Here is a 15,321-nt window from a genome sequence, read left to right on the forward strand (position 1 = left end):
TCTTGGTTTCCATGACGATGATTCAAAACGACTGTGATTGTCTACCGATTTGACTTTCGAATATTATGTTAAAATAATTTTATTTCATCGAATTGTCGCGTTAGTCCAGAAAGCCATTGCGTATCCGCTAGGAAAAATATTCTAATTCGGATTTTTTGCACAATCTTACTCAAAAAGGACTCCTTTTAACAAATTTGCATGTTGCCAGGACCAAAAGGTGGTCAAAAATTTTTTAAAGGTTTTTTTTTTGTTTTTTTCCTAAAATTATTTTTTTTGCATGCAAAAAAGTTTTTTTAGGTTTTGTGGATCATTCCAAACAGAAAAGGCCTTTAGTGACTTTTCTCTAAAAATGATAGTTTTTGACATATAAGCGATTAAAAATTGAAAAATTGCGAAATCGGCCATTTTTAACCCTCAAGAACTATGTGAAAAACTGAAAATTTGAATGTTGCCAAGGTAGGTAGATATTCTTTAAACATCGATTGATGAAATCCCGAAGAGTTTTTTTCAATACAATATTCAAAACTCCTTTGTTTTTTAATTGGTAATCAAGCGTGCGCGACACTATTTTCCACCGACAGTATGGTGCAAATGAAAGGAATAAATTCGTTATTTCGTAAACCGGCGACTTTAAGGAAAAATCCCGAAACAGGTCGATTTTTATTTTTAAGTTATGATATTGTGGCGTGTATCGTATACTAGTAACGTTATCCGTCTGGGCGTGATGACGTAATCGATGATTTTTTTAAATGAGAATAGGGGTCGTGTGGTCGTGGGGTCGTGTGGGATCATTTGAAAGATTCTTCAATTTTCAATTCAGTAATGTAAACATTTACATAATTATTTATACAGGGTGTCCTTCTACTAATTTTTAGTCAAATAATTTAATTTAATAAACATTTTTTAGACACCCTGTATAAATAATTATGTAAATGTTTATATTACTGAATAGAGAATTAAAGAACCTTTCAAATGAGCTAGCACACGACCCCTATTCTCATTAAAAAAACCATCGATTACGTCATCACGTCCAGATGGATGACGTCACTAGTATACCATATATGCTACAATATCATAACTTAAAAATAAAAATCGACCTGTTTCGGGATTTTTCCTTAACGTCGCCGGTTTACGAAATAACGAATTTATTCCTTTCATTTGCACCATACTGTCGGTGGAAAATAGTGTCGCGCACGCTTGATTAGCAATTAAAAAACAAAGGAGTTTTGAATATTGTATTGCAAAAAACTCTTCGGGATTTCATCAATCGATGTTTAAAGAATATCTACCTACCTTGGAAATATTCAAATTTTCAGTTTTTAACATAGTTTTTGAGGGTTAAAAATGGCCGATTTCGCAATTTTTCAATTTTTAATCGCTTATATGTCAAAAACTATCATTTTTAGAGAAAAATCACTAAAGACCTTTTCTGTTTAGAATGATAGAAAAAACCCAAAAAAACTTTTTTCCATGCAAAAAAAATAATTTTAGGAAAAAACAAAAAAAAAACTTTTAAAAATTTTTTGACCACCTTTTGGTCCAGGCAACATGCAAATTTGTTAAAAGGAGTCCTTTTTGAGTAAGATTGTGCAAAAAATCCGAATTAGAATATTTTCTCTAGCGGATGCGCAGTGGCTTTCTGGACTACGTTAATTTCATTAAAACAGGAGCACAATAAGATATATTTGAAATAAATTAGTAAATAACATCTAAATATTAGTTTATTGCATGTATTATAATTACTTTAAGGCCATATTAACATATCTAAATTAACACGCGTGCGGAAAAGTAAAAACCGCGTGCGGAAAAGCAACACGCGTGCGGAAAAGTAACACGCGTGCGGAAAAGTGAAACTTTCTAAACTAAAATGCGTGCGCCAAAGTAGACATTTTTGCACGCTCGTAGAAAAAATTACTTTCCAGCTTTTAGATGCGGTGTTATCGATGAATGTGGAAAATATCATGAACACTATACGTATTAAATACGGAAATATTGGGAAAGATGAAAAAGGCAGAGAATAGCTCAACACCACGAAAGAAAGAAAAATGAGCTACTTTGGTCATATACTAAAAAATGAAAAATATGACTTGGTGCGATTGGTTATACAAGGAAAAGTGGAAGGAAAAAGACAACCGGGGGACGAGGCACGTCCGGATTAAAAACTTTAAAGCATGGAGTCGAAAATATGCAATTCGATTATACTAAAAGAGTTGCCGGAACAAATTGTAAATATTTTGCTCAAAATAGAGACGGATGGAAGGAGTTGGAAGAGGCCTATGTCCAAACGTGGACGATAGAAGGCTATGAAGAAGAAGAAGAAGTCAAAAAACAGCAATAGAATGTTACGAATAACGTCTCACCTCGTTGAGTGCTATTCACGTCACGATGAACTACCACAGAGAATTGAAGCACTATTGTAAAATAGTATTTCAACCAACTATGATAGTTATCGTTTTAGTCCAGGGTAATAAGGTTTTTTTCATGACACGCGAGCAGCCAGGGTACTGAAGCGTTTTTTCGACAGGTAGTACTAGTCCTGTCGCCAGGGGGGGGGGTACAACGGCCTTTTTAATTCAGATGGACTTACCCAAGTTTTTTTTATGTATTTTGGCCCGTAGAACACGAATTTTTTGGGTAACAGTTGATCCGGATGTCGATAAGGTTGTTATAAACAAAAAAGTAGAGGAATTACATAACAGCGATTTCTGGCAAAACAAAACAATTTTTTGTATTTTTTGGGTCATTCTAACCAAAAAATGTTCCTATAAGTTTTTTCGTAGGATGCATAGTTTTCGAGATAAACGCGGTTGAACTTTCAAAAAATCGAAAAATTGCAATTTTTGAACCCGAATAACCTTTGAATAAAAAATAAAATAGCAATTCTGCTTACCGCCTTTAAAATATTAAGTCAAATTATATCTGTTTTGAATATTTGCATTGCTAAAAATTTATTTTTTGATTGTTAAGAAAAGCTATAAAGACATAGTGTTTCCCGTGCCTAATACATGCGTTTAAATGCATGCTACGTAGAAATAGTCCCGCTTGCACTATTACCTCCTCTACCTATTCGTTCGATTTTAAATGAGAAATCATTGAAAACATCACTCAAGCACTAGGTGTTTATAGCTTTGTTTTAACAATAAAATAATCAATTTTTAGCAATACAAACAATTAAAACCGATATAATTTGACTTGAACTTTCAAATGCGGTAAGCAGAATTGCTATTTTATTTTTTAATCAAAAGTTATTCGTCTTCAAAAATTGCAATTTTTCGATTTTTTGAAAGTTCAACTGCGTTTATCTCGAAAACTATGCATCCTATGAAAAAAATTGTAGTAACATTTTTTGGTTAGAATGGCCCAAAAAATATAAAAAAATGTTTTGTTTTGCGAGAAATCGCTGTTATGTGATTCCTCAACTTCTTGGTTTATAACAATTTTATCGACATCCGGATCAACTGTTACACAAAAAATTCGTGTTCTACAGGTCAAAATAAATAAAAAAAACTTAGGTAAGTCCATCTGAATACAGGAGGCCGTTGTACCCCTCCTGGCGACAGGACTATACCTATAAGAGCAAATTGTAACTATTTCCTGCGTAGGATCTGGCGACCATTTTTATTTATATACAACTAAGTGTCAAAAAATGGCATTTTTCACTTTTTTTTCAAATCAATGGAAAACAGGGAAACTTATAGTTTTTTTAGTACAAATATCTTCGAGTTTATGCAAAATGCTTTAAAATGACGTATTACAAAGTTTGATATACACATTTATTGTTATTATAATTGCGAAAAAAGGTCGGAATTGCAAAAAAAATTATTTTAGCAATAACTGTTGTAAAAATTAGTGTACAGCTTTGAAATTTTTGTCAAATAAGGGGCTCTTTGGTGCTTAATATGTGATAAAAATTTCAAGGCGATTCATTCAATTCTTTAAATTTTGGTTTAAAAAAGTGAATGAAAAATGCATTTATTAGTAATAAATAATTATGCAAAGGTATCGTAAATCTTTCCGTATAAACTTTTTATTTTGTTATATAAGAAATTATACATATTTATTACAATTTTTTATCAATTATAATATAGATAACATTACTTGGTAGTTGTGCACTTAAAACAAGGTAAAAAAGTTAATTTTTTTGGAAAAAGTTATTTAAAAATTTTATAAAGAAAAATTGACGATGCTTTTGCATAATTATTTAACACTAATGAATGCATTTTTTTATTCATTTTTTTAAACCACGTTGAAAATATAGCTCATGCTCATTCATTTGACACCTGTGGAATGGTTCTAAGGCCATTTTTTTTCTGACTATGTTATTCCAAAAAAAATGCTCTCGTTTGAATCGTTTTGAAATTTTTATCATATATTAAGCACCAAAGAACCCCCATTTGACAAAAATTTCAAAGCTGTACACTCATTTTTACAACAGTAATTGAGAAAATATATTTTTTTGCAATTCCGAATTTTTTCGCAATTATATTAACAATAAATGAGTATATCAAACTTTGTATCTCGAAGCTATGTTTACTAAAAAAGTCATAAGTTTCACGGTTTTACGTTGATTTGAAAACAATGCTAAAATGCCATTTTTGACAGTTAATTGTTTATAAATAAAAATGGCCGTTAGATGCTACGCAGGAAATAGTTATAATTTGTTCCTATAGGTATTACCTGTCGAAAAAACGCTTCAGTACCCAGGCTGCTGAAGTGTCACGAACAGGGTATATTTTTGTCTTATTACCCTGGCCTATTTAGGCCAGATTTATATCAATCTCTCAGGTTGTGAGTACGCTTTGTCTTAATCAAAAATATGAAGGCTGAAAATTTAGATGGAAACAAACAAAACAATAAGTTAACTAACCAAGTTTATTTTTCGTTAAAAATATAAAGAAAATATAATAATATGCATACCTGAGGTGACTTCCAAAGCTTTCTTAAACATCTTCTCAGAGTAAACGTTGAACAGTAAAGGTGACAGAACACATCCCTGTCTTACTCCCTTCTCGATATTAATTTTTCCAGATGTTTTTCTTTTTATTCTTAGTTTAGCCTTTTGTTCTTGGTAGAGGTTTGAAATGATCCTTAAGTCTTTATCGTCGATATTACATAATCTTAAAATATCTATTAGTTTATCATATTTCACGAGTTCAAAAGCATTCTGAAAGGCTATATAACACGAGTATACATCAGAATTGACATCTCACATCTTTCAACTAGCACACGTATCGAAAAAAGTTCTTCTCTTGTTCCGCTGCCATTCTTAAAACCAAATTGAATTTGACCAGTGTGTTCGTCTAGTTTATTGTATGGTGTATTATTCATAGGAGAAGCTTTCAGCATATGATTCATCAGGATAATAATCCTATGGTCTTCACATTTCTTGGAGTTTCTCTTCTTTGGTAGTGGTATAAACACCGATGTCAGCCAATCATTTGGTATAATTGCTTCGTATATTTTGAATATATGGTCCATCATTATTTCCTACAGTGAAATTTGTTTTCCCCTAATAGTATGGTATAACTAGACCCAAACCCAGACATCCAAAGTGAAAGTTATCTTCCAACACCAAATTGTTCTATATGGTCCACATAATGTTCAGAAAAAAGTCACACCATTCTGAGCGTCTGGTTTGGTGGGGGGGGGAGAGGGGGAGAAATTGGTAAATTCGTAGTTTCTTAAGTTTTTCGTAAATATTTTTAAAACTATACGATTCAGCATACACAACCTGATATAAAAAAATGTTCTACATTAAATTTGAAATAAAAAAGGCCCTATGCATAATCCTTCTAAAATGGACGGTTTCAAAGTTACGGAGGTAGTATAATATAATTGGTCCAAAAAAAGGCCTAACCTAAACATCCAAAGTAAAAGTTTTCCTCCAACACCATATTATTCTATATGGTCCACATATTGTTCAGTAAAAAGTTGCAACATTTTAAGCGTCCGGTTTGGGGGGGGGGAGATGGAGGAGAAGTCGGTAAATTAGTAGTTTTTTATGTTTTTCGTTAATATTTCTAAAACTATACTTTAGCGTAAACCATTTTCTATAGAAAAATGTCCTACATGAAATTTGAAACAAAAAAGGTTGTATACATAATTGTTATAAAATCAACGGTTCCAGAGTTACGGAGGGTGAAAAGTGGAGGTTTTCGATATTTTTTGTATTTTTTGGGCAATTTCCTACTGATTTTCTTTAACAGGATTGTACAAAAAATATAAAAAGTATCGAAAACCTCTACTTTTCACTCTCCGTAACTCTGGAACCGTCGATTTTATAACAATTATGTATAGGATCTTTTTTGTTTAAAATGTTATATAGAACATTGTTTACGCTAAAGCATAGTTTTAGAAATATTGACGAAAAACTTAAAAAAACTACTAATTTATCGACTTCTCTCCCATCTCCCCCCCCCTCAAGCTGGACGCTCAAAATGTTGTAACTTTTTACTGAACCATATGTGGACGTGGACCATATAGAACAATTGGGTGTTGGAGAAAAACTTTTATTTTGGATGTCTGGGTTAGGCCTTTTTTTTGTACCAATTATAGTATACTCTCTCTGTAACTTTGGAACCGTTCATTTTAGAAGGATTATGCATTGGACCTTTTTTTATTTCAAATTTAATGTAGAACATTTTTGTATACAAGGTTGTTCATGCTAAACCGCATAGTTTTAGAAATATTGACGAAAAACGCAAAAAACTACGAATTCACCGATTTCTCCCGCCTCTCCCCCACCCCCAAACCCGACCCTCAAAATGGTGTGACCTTTTTCTGAACATTATGTGTACCATATAGAACAATTTGGTATTGGAGGATAACTTTCACTTTGGATGTCTGGCTTATGCAATCTTTTGGATCAATCTTATCATATTACAACATGTTTCATATGAAATACCTCCAAATTTAGGTAAAAAATAAGTTAACTAATATATTTTAGTCACTTATAAAAGTGTTCCTCTCTATAGAATTTGATCAATTACTTTCTCTTTAAGGGTTGCCAACCTTATTCTCCTATTATTTTAAATCAAATACACGATAACAAATGATACTTAGAGACTGCCACTAATCAGGATAATGGTATCTGAAGAACAAACTGAAAGCGGAGCCCATCAATAAATGTCACAACCTGACAACCAAATCTGATAAGTAGATAAACCGCACTATATTCTAATTTATCTTTGATAATATTGATATATGGACTAGCCAAAATGTACCAATTGTATCCGATTTTGCACTAATAACTGAAATATCGGTTTCACTATAAAATTATGAAATGGTGTACAAATTTATTGGTGCAATTTGTGTGGAAATAGGAAATAAATAAATGGTATCATCTAGTTAAGGATGTACCTATGTATATGATTAAACTTTATTTATTTAGCGTATGGACTTTACAGTACGATAAATACACAAATATAATATATTATTCAAACACTAAAATATAATGAATGAAACATGAAACAAAATCTTAATGTCTAATTTACATAGCGATTCAATTGCTTCTGGGAAATATTCCACAAAAGCCTGGAAGTTTCCACGGTAGGCACAATGTAGGCAGTCTGAAACACAATGGCTTATGGTCTGTCTAATATGAAATTCACACTGGGATTGCAGTACGGTAAAGATAGGAATGTGCATTCAGTGTTGCCACAGTTCCTGTGCGACGCTCTTGAGAGAGCAATCGACAACTCGTGAATACCGACAACCCTGTGCGTTTATTCGCTATTAGAGATGTATTGCCCTATCTTAGCTGTACGGAATTCTCGGTGTGAATTTCTCAATAGATGACCCGCAATCGCACTGTGGATATTCCGCACGAGCGCATTTGAATAGAGAATCATCAGCCTCGCCCAGGTGGACCGGGGCAGATTTGATCCGATGAAACCCCGAGTTGGGGTGGATATCTGAATATAGGCTGCTGCTATTGTTGGCATCCATCTTGTTGACCATTGCCTATGTATATCATAGAAATCGCCAATTTTTTGGGCAGATCTGATTGAAGGATTTCTAGATCTCAGCCGCTGGTGCTCTTTTGACTGGTATGTCTGGTATTTCTTTATGGATTGGTAATTTCACGTTGACTACAATTTTCTGATACTCTCTTGCTAATGCTGCTGTACGGCGTAGATCTGGTTGAGCAATATTGCTCAAAGTAGGCAGCCATCTCACTGGGGTTAATTTTATTGTTCCAGTGATTATTCTCATGATTTGATTAAGTTAGAAATCGATTTTGTTTGTATGTGCACTATTTAGCAATACTGGTGTACAATATTCTGCCACTGAAAACACCAAAGCTAGAGCAGAAGTCCTAAGGGTATCTGCAGAAGCACCACAAGTTGCTCCAGTTAGTTTTGTTATTATATTGTTTCTTGTTCTCAGTTTACTGCGTTTGTAAGATGACTTTTGAAGGTGAGTGTTCTATAAAGTGTGACGCCTAGATATTTGGGGTTGTTGTTATGTTTGATAGCTTTATCATTTAGAGTTATATTAAGAGTATCGCCCGCAAGTTGACTCGACAGGTAAAAGAGACAGGTTTCAGTTTTGCTTGTGTTAGGATGTAATCGCCAGTTCTTAAAGTAGTTACTTAGTGTAGTTAGGTCCTCGTTTAGAGCTCTTTTTCCAGCTTTACTATTATCTTGGAATCCAATGGCCAGATCCCCAGTATAAGCGAATTTTTTCGATTTTGTTTCAGGTATATCTGCCGTATAAACGTTAAATATTAAAGGAGCTAGCACTGAGCCTTGAGGTAAACCGTTGAGAAGTTTTCTGACGTTACTCCGTGCATGATTTATATATACCTGAAACAGTCTATCAGTTAGTAGACTGTTTATCAGCTGACAAGTTTTAAGGCAGGATATGATTTTCATCAACGTATAAAAAATAAGGAACTATCTCCACAAAGTGTCATAGGCAGCCGTAAGATCTATAACTGTTATAGCAGATTTTTCACGTCTATCAAAGCCAGCTTTGATAAATGTAGTTAAGGACAGAACTTGGTCACAGCACCTTCGTCCTCTTCTAAATCCAGCTTGCTTAATTGGTACAGCGTCCTCAATGGTGTTACATATTCGGTTATTATAAGAGTCGTTCTAGTAATTTGTAATAGCTACTGAGTAAGGCCATAGGCCGGTAACTTTCAGGCAGATTGTTGTCTTTGCCGGGCCTCTGGATTGCGATAATTTTTGGTCTTTTGAATTCTGATGGTAGTACAGCTGTAGCCACAATGTCGCTAAAGAATTTTTTGAGCCACTGTCGTGTTTTTATACCAGTGTGGACTATAAACTCAGGATACATTCCATCGCTTTTCCATGTTTTGCTTTGGTTAAGCGCTTTGTTTATTTCATTCAATGAGAAGGCACGGGAGTATTCTGAGGTTGCTGGAGTATTTGCTTTAAGTTGTTTAAGAGCTCTTCTTACGGTCGATGTATGAGTTTTCTCAGATGGAGCTCGAGAGTTCTCAATTATTATATTGGCTATATAATTTGGCTCAATTGTTGATTTGTTTAAGTGTTTTGCTATGCTTGCTTCGCCAAGTTTGCGGATCAGTGCCCATGCCTTCCGACTGGAACGGAAGAAATTAATATGTTGTACGGTAGACTTCCATTTATTAAGTCTAGTTGAGTTCAGTGACTTAAGTAAGTTGTCACCAATTTCGGAACCTTCTGATTTCAAAAATTCGTCATGTAGTTTTTGGCTTTCATTTGTCCAGCCTGTCCAGCATGAATTAACTTTATAATATGTGAAACGATAAAAAATATGTCAGTTTTATTAAGACTCTGTGGGGAACACTATCGAGTTTATACAGTATATCCCTGTAAGTTGTATCCATATGGAAAACCTTTTTATTTTTAATTTTACGAAATAAAATATTCTTCATAGAAAGCTCTACATGGTCCAAAACCGAAGATACAATCATCATATATTAAATTTTATGAATATTATACGAGATATGTCAAAAAGTTTGTATTTCACTCAAGAGTAAAGTAGCTTTATTTTTCACAATATTGAAAATTGCTATTATGAAAAGTTGTTTGGAATTAAAAACTATAATCTAATATGCAATTACGTCCTTGTAATAAAAAAAATTGAGAAATTATGGACAACATAACATTAATTTCAATTATAGACGGTCTCGTCTCGTAAATAAATGTCGTAGTACCTATGCGTAGCCCGGATTCACCACTAAATTCAAAGCAATTCAATTCCCCACTCTCCCGCGTCTATACTCACCTCCTTCGTCCTAGCATTCATTAGTCTATTGCTTAGTGCCGGCGTGTTCACATCGACTTTAGTACTCCCGTTTATCGGCATTTCGGTTTTTTGTGTGTTTACCGTGTTATTTTCCCCATTATGTCGTTACGAAGACACTCTTCCACCGACCAGGATGTATTATCGGAGATTCTAAGGTCGGTAAAATCATTTGATATAAGATTAAAACAAATTGAAAACGAAAGGCGTTCGCCGCATCGTAGTCGTTCCAGACATAGATCGAAAACATGGCGAAATCGCTCGTTTTCTCGCCGTTTGAATTCGTCTGATAGCAGTGGTGGTTCTGGCGCCAGAACCTACCACCGAGATGATCGTGAAAGAGTGAGACGGAAGGGCTCACGTCATCGTCGCCGGGTGCTGCCGACATCATCGTCCTCTAACTCTAGTAGATCGCCGTCAAGGGAGAGAGGGGACTTGGCGCAACCGAATGTAAATAAACATCTGGTGGAGGTCGTTGACGGTAAGTTGAACTTTATAACGGTTTTAGTTATTGACATATTGTATAATGCTCTCGCGCTAATAATTAGGAAGGTAGGTAGGAGTTAGATGTAAAGCAGTAATATGCAGGGTGATTCGTACCAGTATACAAGATATATTATAATATTATGCCCTAGTGATGGGGCCGTGATAAAGACAGTGAGTTCTTATCACTACAGAGTTTATTTTGCTTTCTTTTTGCCCTAGTGATGAGGCCGTGATACAGTCAGTGGGTTCGTATCACTACAGGGTTCATTTTTGCAATATTTCGCCCTAGTGAGGGGGCCGTGATACAGACAGTGAGCTCTTATCACTACAGAGATTATATTGCAAAATATTTTGCCCTAGAAGGGGGTGGTGATTTTGGGCAGTGGCTTCGTATCACCTGCGCTTTGCATATTTATGCTTTCTTGACCTTTAGCGCTAGGGTAGTATAAACACTGTGTTTTATGGCAGTCTGGCAAGGGTTGCTTTTTATTTTATTTGCAATATTATTACCTTAGTGAACAAATTCAGTAAGGCTGCTAAGCTGTATTATTTTAAATTATATCGAGAGCATTATATATTCGGGCATTCTCTTGTGGTTTAAATATGAAAATGGCTATCAACTGCTTCCTTTTGCAGATGTACATATGATCTCAGAAAACGATTTGCATCCAGTTGGTGGTATGGATCTCCAAGAGCCCCCAAACAAACAGCTGCAGGCTCTTTTGGGCGATGAGTGTGAAACTCCGATTCTTTTTGCGCCATCATTACATAATGATATTGCCAGCCGCTGGAATGTTATATTAAGGAAGGGTTTGGACTTGGACAAAAGGAAGGAGGTTATAGCTAAGTACGCTCCACCAGAAAACTGTAAAAATGTTTTGCCTCCTAACCTTAACCTTCATGTTAAAGGAGCATTAACAGACTCGAATGAGAGAAGGGATGCTCGTCTTTCCAGTTTACAGAGCCAGGTGGGTGCCGGAATTGCAGCTATTGGCAAGGTCTTATCTAGCCTTTATGAAAAAGGCGAGGAAAGAGATAAGGAGAATATTCAAGCGCTTAGTGATGCAGGTCGCATTCTGGCGGACGTTCATTACCAGGAGACTATATCTCGTAGAGATCTGGTGTTGTTAAACATCAACAAGGATTTAAGGGACACGCTTTCAGAATCCCCTCCCGATGAATGGCTTTTTGGTGGTAATTTGGAGGAGGCAATTAAGGCCAAGAAGACCATTGACATTTCCAGCCAGCAGCTAAGATCCAAGAAGGGGGTTAGAAAACCGCTTATCAAGAATCAGTCTTTAAACTCTGCGCGTCCACTCAGGTTGTCAAATCGGGGAGCTTACAGGAGTGGACCGCCGCAGCCTCGACAAGCTCCGCGACCAAGGACCCAGTTCCGGAAAAAACCAGATCAGTGGCAGATGAGAAAGGACAGGCGTCACTAGAGGCAAGTAAATATGCAGGTCGCTTAAAATTTTTTATAAATAGGTGGAAAGATATTACCAAGGATAACGTTGTTTTATCTTGGCTGGAAGGTTATTCCATTCCCCTTATAAGTATGCCTAATCAAACCTATGTATGCGCTGAACATAAATGGTCTCCCTTGGAGAGGCTTGTAATAAAACACTCTGTAAATGACCTTTTGTTATCTGGTGCAATTAGTTCTGCATCTCCATGTGAGAATCAATTTGTGTCAAACATTTTTCTAGTGCCAAAGACCGATGGGTCATATAGGCTTGTTTTAAACTTGAAAAATTTTAATAGGTTTGTGAAAACTAAACACTTCAAAATTGAGGACAGGAAAACTGTCTCTAGTTTAATTATACCCAATTGCTACATGGCCACGGTGGACCTTAAGGATGCATACCTGCTTGTCCCGATAAGAGAAGGTCATAGGAAATATTTAAGGTTCTTTTTTGAGGGCTCTTTATACCAATATAATTCCTTGCCTTTCGGTTTAAGCTCCGCTCCTTTTGTATTTACAAAAATAATGAGGCCTGTTGTATCATTCTTGCGAGAGAGAGGCTATACTTCGGTGATTTATTTAGACGATATCTGGCTGCTGGGTAACTCATTTGATGAGTGTTTAGAAAATGTTCAGACAACCGTTGGGCTATTAGAATTTCTGGGATTTGTGATTAATTATAAAAAATGTTGTTTAATACCATCTCAGCGCTGCACATACTTGGGATTTACATATAATTCTCTCTCTATGTTGTTGGGCCCTACAGATAGGAAACGCAAATATTTAATGGACTGTGTTTTGAAGATTACTAAGAAAAAATCTTGTAAAATACGGGAATTATCTCAGTTGATCGGCAAACTCGTTGCTGTTTGTCCGGGCATTAAATATGGTTTTCTTTACACTAAAATCTTAGAACGTGCAAAATTTTTAGCTCTTAGAAAATCAGGAGGTAATTATAACGCCATTATGACCTTGCCCGAATCTATTCTTATTGACTTAAGATGGTGGACTGACCACTTACCTCTGGCGACAAACTCCATTCGAGTTGATTCGTTTTGTCTTGAAATTTTTTCGGATGCATCCTTGACAGGATGGGGTATATATCAAAAAGACTCCAGGTGCAGCTATGGGTTTTGGTCGGAGGCTGAGGCTCACTTCCACATTAATTACTTGGAATTGCTGGCATTATTTTTTGGTTTAAAATGTTACGCGGGACATTTAAAAGATTGCCATATATTGTGCAGAGTTGATAACACTACGGCAATGGCCTATGTTAATCGGATGGGTAGTATTCAACATCCTAACCTTAATGCTCTTGCCAGAGAAATTTGGCAGTGGTGCGAGCAGAAAAACATTTATATTCGTGCTGCGTACATTCCATCAGTGGATAATGTGGAAGCGGATATAGCCTCTCGACAACTTAAAATAGAAACGGAGTGGAGCTTGTCTAATTATGCTTTTCATAAAATTGTAGAAACTTTTGGTGTTCCAACCATTGACCTTTTTGCTAGTCGATTGAATAAAAAATGCAAAAGATTTGTATCTTGGTTGAGGGATCCAGAGGCATGCTCCGTTGATGCCTTCACCATATGTTGGCAAGGCCTGGAATTTTATGCTTTTCCGCCCTTTTCTTTAGTACTTAAAGTTTTGCAAAAAATTGTTTGTGATCAAGCGGAGGGTATTGTTGTGGCACCCTTCTGGCCCTCTCAGCCATGGTATCCCCTGTTTTTATCTCTATTGGTTGGAACACCTCTAATTTTCGAGCCATCTAACGACTTAATTTCTTTTAACAGAACTCCTCACCCGCTATCCAAAGACCTTTCCCTGGTGGTCGGGAGGTTGTCCTGGAAGCGCTCAGGTTGAAAAAAGTACCAGCTCAGTCTTTGGATATATGTGTCGCCTCCGTTACAACTGCAACCATTAATCAGTATGCGTCTGGTTTAAAGGCTTGGTGGGAGTTCTGTCAGGCAAAGAAACTGGATCCTTATACTGTGGAGGTCGCGAACGTCTTAATATTTTTAGCCGAGCTTTTTAATAAGGGGGCCTCTTATAGCCTTTTAAACACCTATAGATCGGCTATCGCACAAATTTCTGGCCCAGAATTGGCCCAGGATTTTCGCTTAAAACGATTTTGTAAGGGTGTTTTTGGTCTTAGACCTACGCGTCCCAAGTATGAGTTCTCTTGGGATCCTGCGCAGGTTTTGGATTTTGTCCGTAGCTTAGAGACCAGCTCAATATCATTGGAGTTACTTTCGCTAAAATGTTGCATATTATTGGCGTTGGCTACGGGACAGCGCATTCAGACTTTACATAATATTGAGATTTTGAATATTCAGGTTTTGGACAAACAAATTTGTATTAAGGTCCCTAGTCGCTTAAAGACTTCCGGTTATAATAAGTCCCAGCCTTTTTTAATTATTCCATTTTTTGACAATGATACAAATATTTGTGTAGCTAGAACGCTAGTTGCTTACTTGGAAAGAACCCGAGAATTAAGAGGTTCTTGCCAGTACTTATTCATAACTTTTAAGAAACCTCACCATAGGGCCACAAGACAGACCATAGGGCGTTGGTTAAAAAATATCTTAAGATCTAGTGGAATAGATACTAACACCTTTTCTGCTCATAGTACCCGGCATGCGGCTACCTCAGCAGCGGCTAGAAAGGGAATTAGTTTCGATACCATAAGACTAGCTGCTGGTTGGTCGGAACGCTCAAGAACGTTCGCTACGTTTTATAATAGACCGTTAGCGCCTGAGAGCTCATTTGCTAGAGCTGTCCTTTCATCGGATTAATGGTCAGGGATAATTATTTTCATATTTTCTTCTTATTTGTAGGGTATTTAAGTTTAGTCGCCTTTTTTTTTGTGTACTATACATTTGTTTCCAATGTTGTTTCCTTTGCTACCAGGATAATAAATGTTTGAGTGACGTTGTTGCAAAATTTCTTTAAAGATCTACGACATTTATTTACGAGACGAGACCGTCTATAATCACAAGATTAAACGAACTTACCTAAGTGAAGTTTGATCTTGATTATAGGAAGGTCTCGTCGAAGTAAATAAAACCCATCCCTACCCAAATTTAGCTATCCCCCTTTGGATTTGCAACAAGAGA

At 35.9% G+C, this 15,321-nt stretch overlaps 1 protein-coding gene across 1 annotated transcript; it reads left to right on the top strand.

The window, feature by feature from the left end:
- Positions 1 to 10,359: 10,359 nt before the first annotated feature.
- On the top strand, positions 10,360 to 15,000 carry LOC126890952 (uncharacterized). Its single transcript, XM_050660130.1, has 4 exons — positions 10,360 to 10,738; positions 11,380 to 12,011; positions 12,065 to 13,945; positions 13,999 to 15,000. Exons 1-4 carry the CDS (start codon positions 10,360 to 10,362, stop codon positions 14,998 to 15,000), a joined length of 3,894 nt encoding a protein of 1,297 aa, XP_050516087.1.
- The last annotated feature ends 321 nt before the right edge of the window (positions 15,001 to 15,321 follow it).

This window comes from Diabrotica virgifera, chromosome 1 (assembly GCF_917563875.1).
Source record: "Diabrotica virgifera virgifera chromosome 1, PGI_DIABVI_V3a".
In the NCBI taxonomy this organism is placed as follows: domain Eukaryota; kingdom Metazoa; phylum Arthropoda; class Insecta; order Coleoptera; family Chrysomelidae; genus Diabrotica; species Diabrotica virgifera.